General features: G+C 47.2%; 1 protein-coding gene across 2 annotated transcripts in view; it reads right to left on the minus strand.

The window, feature by feature from the left end:
• Window positions 1–8,197, minus strand: part of SHISA6 (shisa family member 6) — a 264,872-nt gene that overhangs the window by 12,828 nt on the left and 243,847 nt on the right. For both annotated transcript variants that reach the window (XM_075111244.1, XM_075111243.1), the window contains one exon: window positions 272–424. In XM_075111244.1, the coding sequence (XP_074967345.1) occupies window positions 272–424 (153 nt within the window). The remainder of the gene's footprint in view (window positions 1–271; window positions 425–8,197) is intronic.

Consider the following 8,197-nt stretch of genomic DNA (forward strand, 5'->3'; position numbering starts at 1 on the left):
TGACTCTATCAGGAGCAGATACGAGGTGGAGTAGTGGGAGGGAGCACAGCAAGGAAGTCAGTGAGCAAATAACCACACGTGCTCTCACAGGAATGAAATGACTCTTTCTCTGTATTTTTCCTTGACGGGAAGCAACAGCCAAAAGAATCATTACCGGAGGTGCCAACTTGGGCAGTACAACGACAGAGAGAAGATTACTGCCTTCACATTGTGCCCACTGTAGCTTACAAGCCAATGAGATACAAAGAAAATGAAATGAGCTGACACCTACTTAGTCTCTTCAGAGAAGAATATTTACTTGGGTTTGTCTTGACGGCAGACTCATAGGATGGTGGGAGGTGAGAGAGGTTCTGGAAGGACCGGGAGAAGGACAGGTCATAGGGTTCAGTGGCAGAAGTAAGGATGTTGTTCATTCGCGGCTTGTCTGAAAAACAAACAAAAAAAACCAACAGAGAACGTCATGTCCACAGTGTGCACCAAAACATGTTGCGAGAGGCAAGACATCCCCACAAACTCCAGCAGGGAGAAGAGCTGTATCTGAGCCAGCCTCGGTGACAGGCTGTTGGACATAATTCAAACCGGCACTGGCAGATCGATGAAAAATGGATCCTGTGGCTTTGTTCCCTTGTCCACAGTGATTATAGAGAGAAGCAAACCGCTGTCTCAAAAAGCGCGCAGACCAGCGAGCCCTCCTCGCAGCAGAACAGAGGGTGTGGTGGACTGTGAGTTACCTCACTTACCGTGCAGGGCTGTGTCACGGGGCTGTGGACTGGCCCCCCTGCAGCACGCGCGAGTTCAGGCAGCATCCCCTAGTTATACCCCAGCAAGCTGTGCTTCCTCCACCCTCAGAGCCATGGGAATGAGTCTATGGGGTTATTTTAACTGGGGCTGATAATGAAATTGCTCACTCATTGTGCCAGATTTCTGATTAATGGTCCGAACATGGAGGCTCCCGGGCAAAGCCATTGCATGGCCCCAGAGGTTCAGGGGGGCTCTAGAGACAGCCATGCTTCCCCTGTGTACAGGAGCATGTGAAGGGGAACTGTGGGGCACACATCTGGGTGCGGACCAAAACAAGACAGTGTTTGGAAACGTTCCTGAAGCAGGAAAGGAGGTGCCATCCCCGAGGGGTGGAGGATGCCGCTCTACTTATTTTCATTTTCTTGGTCACGGAGGGAGTCCCCAGCCAGTGTCAAAATGCCTGTTGTCAGGATGCTAATGCTAAGGGCGTTACCAAGAAAGGTTAGCACTGAGCCTGGATGTTAAAAGTCTAGTCCAGACAATCTGCAGAGTTTGTCTGGTATTGAAATCATGGTTCTTTGCTTCAGGCTGGATGGAAAATGGTCTTTCATCAGCTCAGCCAAGGGACAGGGACCTGTTGAATTGTATTTATGACTCCCAGGTGTTCAGATATTAAAATCAGCAGAAGAGTATTAAAAATAGCAGGAGCTTCAATTATTAGAAAAAAAGCTAGAAAAGACTACAGTGGGCTCTGTGGGAGCCTGCAGCAGTGATGGGATTGCATTAGCTGGGCCAAAAGGAGATAGCCACTTCAGGTATGGTCTGAAAATGAAATCAGAGGGCTTAGTTCTCTGATACAGCTGAGGAGCAGCAGAATGCCCAAGCCTTGGGTTCTTATGTTCCTGTTGTGCACCCCTCTACCGTGTGCTCACAAAGAGCAGTGCAACGTGTGCTCAGAACACACTCTCATGCCTCAGGACCCTCTTACCTCCTCTGAACCATGGACTGGTTCAGATGAAAAAACAGCTTCTGCCCAGAAGTAACTGAGCAGCAGAGGAATTTCTCCTCAACAAATGTGATGGCTTTGTGCCCTGTCCAAACATTTGCTAACTTCCCTCATCTCCCACAAATATTTGAAACAAAATCCACCCAAGTAGAGTGCAGATAATTCAGAAGACATTCTTCTAGAGTCACAAATTAAGCTATTTCCTGGAAAAAAATAAATTTACAGGAGTCAGTCCATCTCCTCCCCTGCTGCCTTTCTCCTGCGAGGAGTCCTGTTTGCTTTAGGCAGCAGAACATCTTCCTCCTCTTTGAGTGCTCACATTTCACTACATCCTTGGTGCTCCCTGTTGCCTAGAAATGGACCCAGCCGTTCCCATGCACATCTGCCTGTGGGGATGCAGAGCTGCCTCCACAACATTTCTCCCACTATGATTTCTCCCTAGATATTTTAAACCTTCTGTCACCTCTCTTTCCCATTGCGTACATGCTTCTCAGACAAAGACAGGCAGGGGCAGTGCTGTCTTCCAGCACAAACCTGCTCATGATTTCCAAAAGCCAGCATGGCCAGAGCACTCCTCTGCACCTCTCAGCAGAGTTACATGTGCTCATTTTAGAGGCACCTGAGCCATTTGGGGTATTCCAGGGTATCTAAGACACCCACAAAGGGCTGAAAGGAGTGATGTGAGACCTGTCAGAGATCTGATGCCACCCATGTTTAGGCACATGAATTACAACTACCACGTCAACAAACGCAACGCTTGCTCCTTCCTGCCCCCATTGCCATTGCCACTGATTCCGTGCACTCTGCTGCTCCCTCAGGATGAAGTTTCCTGCAGAACAAATCACCACAGTGCACTGTTTCCCATCTACGTCCAGGGTATGACCGTGAGCGGAGGAAGAGCTTCCCCGCTCTGTGAGCACCCGTCTGGCACCAGAACGGCATGCCCCATCTTGTGCGATTCCCCCACCGCCGCCAGCACAGCGAGGTGAGCGGGGAGGAAACTGCTCTGCCAGGAACTGGGGCTTGGCACATTTCAGCAAGCACCTGCATGCCATCCTCTGGACGCAGCAACTGACAGCCAGTGTCAGCCGCCCCGCAGAGAAGGAACAGCCCAGCTCACTGCCAGAGCATCATTTTGTTCCCAGTTCTGAGAAATTATGAGGCGCTTTCTTAAAGAATTTAGCAATGGTGAAAACTTCCTTTTAACAATGCAATAACCATCTTGGTTAATAAACTCTCCTATTACTTACGTATGTCTCTGCACTCCTGGAATAGGGTTATTGTCTGGCAAAAGAACATAGCCCCAAGTGAGCATATAGCTAATGTGTCATCTCTCTGAGAACATTATTTTCTTGCTGATGACTTCAAGCCATGTCTAATAGACTGACTGCAGGATTAGGAAGTGTATCATATTCATCAGGGCACTGGAAACAATTGATTAGATATTATCCAGTAAACAGAGACTATATCAGCATTGAAACTATGTCCCTGCTCCTATTTGTGCTTGTGTGGCAAGGACCCTGGGGTAACATCTCTCTGCAAATTTCTCAGCCAGAACCTGTATCTAATCTCCATTTTGCATGGAGGTTTGGACATGCTGAAATAAGCCCAGTCATATGTATGGGATTTGTGTTCGGTGCCAAAGAAGGAGCATTAATTGACTGCTTGCATGAGGTGTGTGAAATTAAGTGCCACACATTCATCTGATGGGCTCGTGCAGAATCAGTACATCTTCTTACTGCTTTTTCCATCCAGTCAGTCGGGAGCAGACTGTAATGATTTTGGCAAATGAGAAGTCACCTTGAAATCCACTACCCATCATTCAGCAAAATAAGGGATAAACTGAAATGACCAAAGATAATTCCAGATGTTTTGCATAATGTAGTTTGAGGGCAAGATCAGAGAACTGAGAGACTCTAGTAAAGAGAAATGTCTTGTGCAATTTATATTCTAGGACCAGTCCAGCAGAAGTTTCTTAGTAGTTCTTTATTCCTGCAACATATTTGAGTCGTGTTTTCTCTGGTCTCTCTCCTTGTTGTTTGTGGTATTTTGTTGGTTTCTATGGAAGATGCATGACTTTAATTAACAGGATGTCAATAAAAAGGCCTCTCCATTCCTTGCAAGGCAGCTGAGGTTGTATGCTGTTCTGTCCCCCAGCATTCCCACTCATTCCAGTCCAGCTTTACATTCTGGCCAATGGGAGGTAACCACTGGAAAAAGGAGAGTGTCTCATGGTTAACTGGGATTACCTTTGAAAGTCAGTCCACATTTCCTCACCACCATCCTGCAGCCACGTGCCATTTTATGCCTCTCTGATACTCATGCATTCTGGACACAATCTGCAAAGTTATTTGCAGGGGAACATGGAGAAAATGAAGCTCACCCAGTGCACAGCACATACAGCAGGGATGGGAACGTCATCCAGCAGTGTCATTTCTCGTGGTTTCTAAACTCTGCTACAGCCTCGAAGCAAACACACCTTTTTATGGCCAATGCAACATCTTCAAATTCTGCCAGTGTCTCTCTGATTAATTCAGCAGAAGAGGGCTCCACTCTGAGGCATTTCCTCATCCAGTGAGCATCAGTGGTTTCACAGTGCTCTGACCGGGTGCTGTGTTGCTCCGGCCACTGGCAGGGCTGGTAGCACGGCACAGCACTGCCAAAAACTCACTAGGCTGCACAACGTTGGCACGATAAGCTCAGGAAGGGGGCAGGCATCTCTGTGGAGAAAGGCTCTTCCTTTGCAGCTCTAATCTCTCCCCCTGGACACACACCAAGCAAGAACTGTGCATTTCTTCTGCTTCATGAGCCAGACTTGTTGGGCCAGTCCAAACCCTGTTGCATTTCCATGAGAACGAGTGGACTCATGGGCCAGGCTCAGAAAGGCTCCCCTGCTCCATTTGGACCAGGCACTTGAGAAGGTGCCGCCCTGGAGCAGGCTGGCAGAGAGCTCCGCAGCTGAGGGACCAGAAGCACTGCCTGCACTGACGGACCGCCAGAGGAACAGGTTTCCTGCTACCTCCTGTATTCTGGGAAGGTTATATGGCCTGCGGTTGGCATGTCGCCCACGTGGGTGTTTGGGGGCTGCAGTCCCCTCTGTGCATGGGGGACTGCAATTACAGCTGGCCTCTGAGCGGATGTATGGATCTGCTCCTCTGCTTTATGCATGCACTCGGCTGCTTCGTAATCTATGAAAGAAAGAAAGTCACTCTAAGTTGAGGGAGACCCTCATTTCACTGTCAGTGCTTTGTAAACTTTCTGCAAGCACAGGGCTCAGAGGCAGTTTCAGGCTTTCTAAAGCTGGAGACTTGTGTTGCAGAGATTAGACCTGAAGTCTTCTTGAAGTCTCTTGCTCTGCCCCTGTTCTTGGAAGACAGTTTCTGTTTCAAAGTGTGTTTACATGAAGCACAAACCCTTTCATGTACAAGGACAGGAGCAGATGATACCCAAGAAAAAAAAAAAAAAGTGAATTTATGGCAAAGTTTTAAACAAAGCTCAAGTGGCAAAAGGGATGTGCTCCGTATTAGCATATGAGTCTGCACATATGTTGTGTGAATTTTGCAAGACATTTCAACAGATGCCTTTTAAAACATTCACCCAGAGAAAGCAAACAATGTCACCTAGGAGAAGCTGATACAACCAAGCCTTCTGCTGCTCAGCTTCAGCTCAGCATAGCTTCAGTCCTCTGTCAAAGCACACTCTGCTCCCCCAGCACTGCCTTCTGCTCAGCCATTTGAAGGCTCAGACACAAAGTCTTCTCCGATTCTGATGCAGCTTTTACAAAGGGCCGCGTTCCTCAGGAAAAATCTGGTCGTAGCTGATGACATTTGGTAGCCTTCTGTGCCAAGACTTAGCACCTCCTGAGCAATCCTGGAAGTGACATACTGTTATAGCAGGCAAAGAACTGATGTTCGCAGACTTGAATTAAAATTTATAACATACATCTTCAGTGTTTGCAGCGGGAACTATGTATGTTTTCACACTTTTTTTTATGTTACAAACACTGTTATTAATAGTCTTTTACATCTCTCACAAAGAACCTCATAGAGGTTTATACATTTCCAGGTCAGATTCTCTGTGGTGTAAATCAGCAGCTCTCCAGTGAATAGCTGCCCTCATTTATATGAGCTGGAGATGTGGGATTTTAAATTCAGTCAGTGATAAAAAAACTCTGCATATCAGGCCGGTGCTAGGATTTGGTCTTTCAGGGCTCATGGCTGAGAACTGAGCAGCAATCTGAAGGGGTAAGATACAAAGACGATGAGGTACACCAACACATTGCAAGATGATGCCCTTAAATGCTACAATATATACACACAGCATAATAATATACCTGTACGGTATCACCCAGCGGCTATTAACACGAAGATGCTTCTGAGTAGACAAAGTGCTTAACTGAACATAGCATAGTTACACACTACAACATGGGGTGGGAGGAATAATGTAGCCAATTAAAATCAAAGGAAAAACTACAGAAAGTAGAATTGCCTTTAGCCATCACAGCATAAAATATATGCACTTCTCCTTGAGTTTGCTGCCTTTTCACGGGGATGCAGAAAACAACATATGGCTCTGGCACCAGAGGAGCCAGTGTGTAAAACTGTGTAGAACTGGGAGTAGGACTCGTTCTTGCCGAATCTGAGGCTGTGCAATGGAAAACTGTCAGCCTGTTAACTCCTTCCACCTCTGCAAGTGCCTCACGCTCAAATCTTGCCATCACATGGAGAGGAAGCTACTTCAGGAAGGAAAATGCATCAGCGTATTTGGTCCTGGCAGCAGACAAGCAAGGTGAGTAAGCCAAAACCAGCGCTAGCCACCGAGAGAAACAAACCGTACATCCTGAACGGACTATGTGTGACTGTCTCCTTCCAGCCCTCCGGCACTAGGGTGAGGCACAAGCCCCCACACAGGCTGAAGGTGGTGCAGGGACCACCACGACCTTCTGGCGGAGTCATAGCGAGCACCACGCTGATGGCACTCCTAGCAATGCAAATGGAAAAAATGCCCTTTTTGTCTCAGCAGATTTACATGCTCTGATTTTTTTGATGCTGTGATTTTACCTCCAGAAGTTCTGGTCCTTTTCACTGGTCTCACATTCACCAGGAATAAAGACACTGCTTCCCCTCGCTTATGGTTTGAGATCTTCTATGTCTGTAAGAGGAACTGTCAGAGCTATTCAGCTTACGTTGGCCCTTTGCGTAACAACTGTATTGCCACAGAGGGGAGCTCCTCGGGTTCCTTCCGGAGGTGAGGACGGACACACAGTTACACACCTGAGTTTTACTCCACGAGCCTGTGGTTTATTTCCAGTAGTCACGTGCTGGGTGGGACACGGGCCATGTCACGGGTGGCATACCAGTGTTCATCTGCAAGTTACGGCCTCCACACCCAGCAGGTGAGCTGCACCTCGAGTTTGGGGGCTGTTTTAGCCCTGCCATACTAAGACCATGAAAGGAGCAATTTCTTTGTCCAAAACCACAACGTATTTAGTCTGAAAAACAAAGACCAGTTGCTTCAGTGCTGAGAGCTTTAAAGGAAGGTGCCACTGAAGTCCTTTATCTGTTCTCAACCCCAGGGTTGTTCTCTGCTCTCTACATCACTGACTAAAGGAAGGTCAGCACACATCACCAGTCACATCCCTTAAGCCCAGGCGTGTCCCCGACAAACCAATACATCCCCTGCACAGAGTTGGCTCTGCACTGTAAGATGTTGTTAGCAAATTCTCAGGTCAAGACAGGTAAACAGCAACCCTGATTCACTCGCAGCTTTGCTCCAACCGGCTTTGTAATTGTGCAGCTGGAGCTGCATTGCAACACAGCGACCTGCGCGCTTGGCGAAGCTGGTGTGCAAAGCAGCAGCAGGCATCCCCATCACAGGTGGCAACTTGCGTGTATGCGAAAGCTGGCACCGCGTTGTCCAGTGCTGCCAGATTACCTGGTTCATCTCTCTTCCCACTTTAGCTGAAGCCCTGCTGCTTTGCAGAAAGAGGAGTGTACGTAATGTGTCATTTGTTCTGTAGGTTATATTCTGGAGATCTGATTATCTTCTAATTTCCTCACATGTATTTCTACTGGGGATAAATCTAATTTAAACAGTCCTTAATTGTTATGATTTTGTAAACAGTGTCTTAAACACAATAGACACAAAACCCTCAGCCAATTGCTGGAGGAGATGTGACAGTATAGGGAATCATTTTCATACCTTCTGGGACTGTCCCAAATTGAAGTTTCTGGTCTGATGTTAGAAAATTGACGCAAGAATTATTTCAGCAACGTATCCCCCAAAGCCCTATTATTGTGTGGGAAGGGAGATGCCCTGGACTTTTGAAATGAAGAAAAGAGACAGAAGGAGGAAAAGAAGGAAAGAAAAGAAAGAATAAAGAGAAAAGAAAAAGGAGAGAAAGAAAAAGAGAGAGAGAGAGAGAAAAGGAAGGAAGGGAGGGAGGGAGGA

Source organism: Phalacrocorax aristotelis, chromosome 16, assembly GCF_949628215.1.
Source record: "Phalacrocorax aristotelis chromosome 16, bGulAri2.1, whole genome shotgun sequence".
In the NCBI taxonomy this organism is placed as follows: Eukaryota; Metazoa; Chordata; class Aves; order Suliformes; family Phalacrocoracidae; genus Phalacrocorax; species Phalacrocorax aristotelis.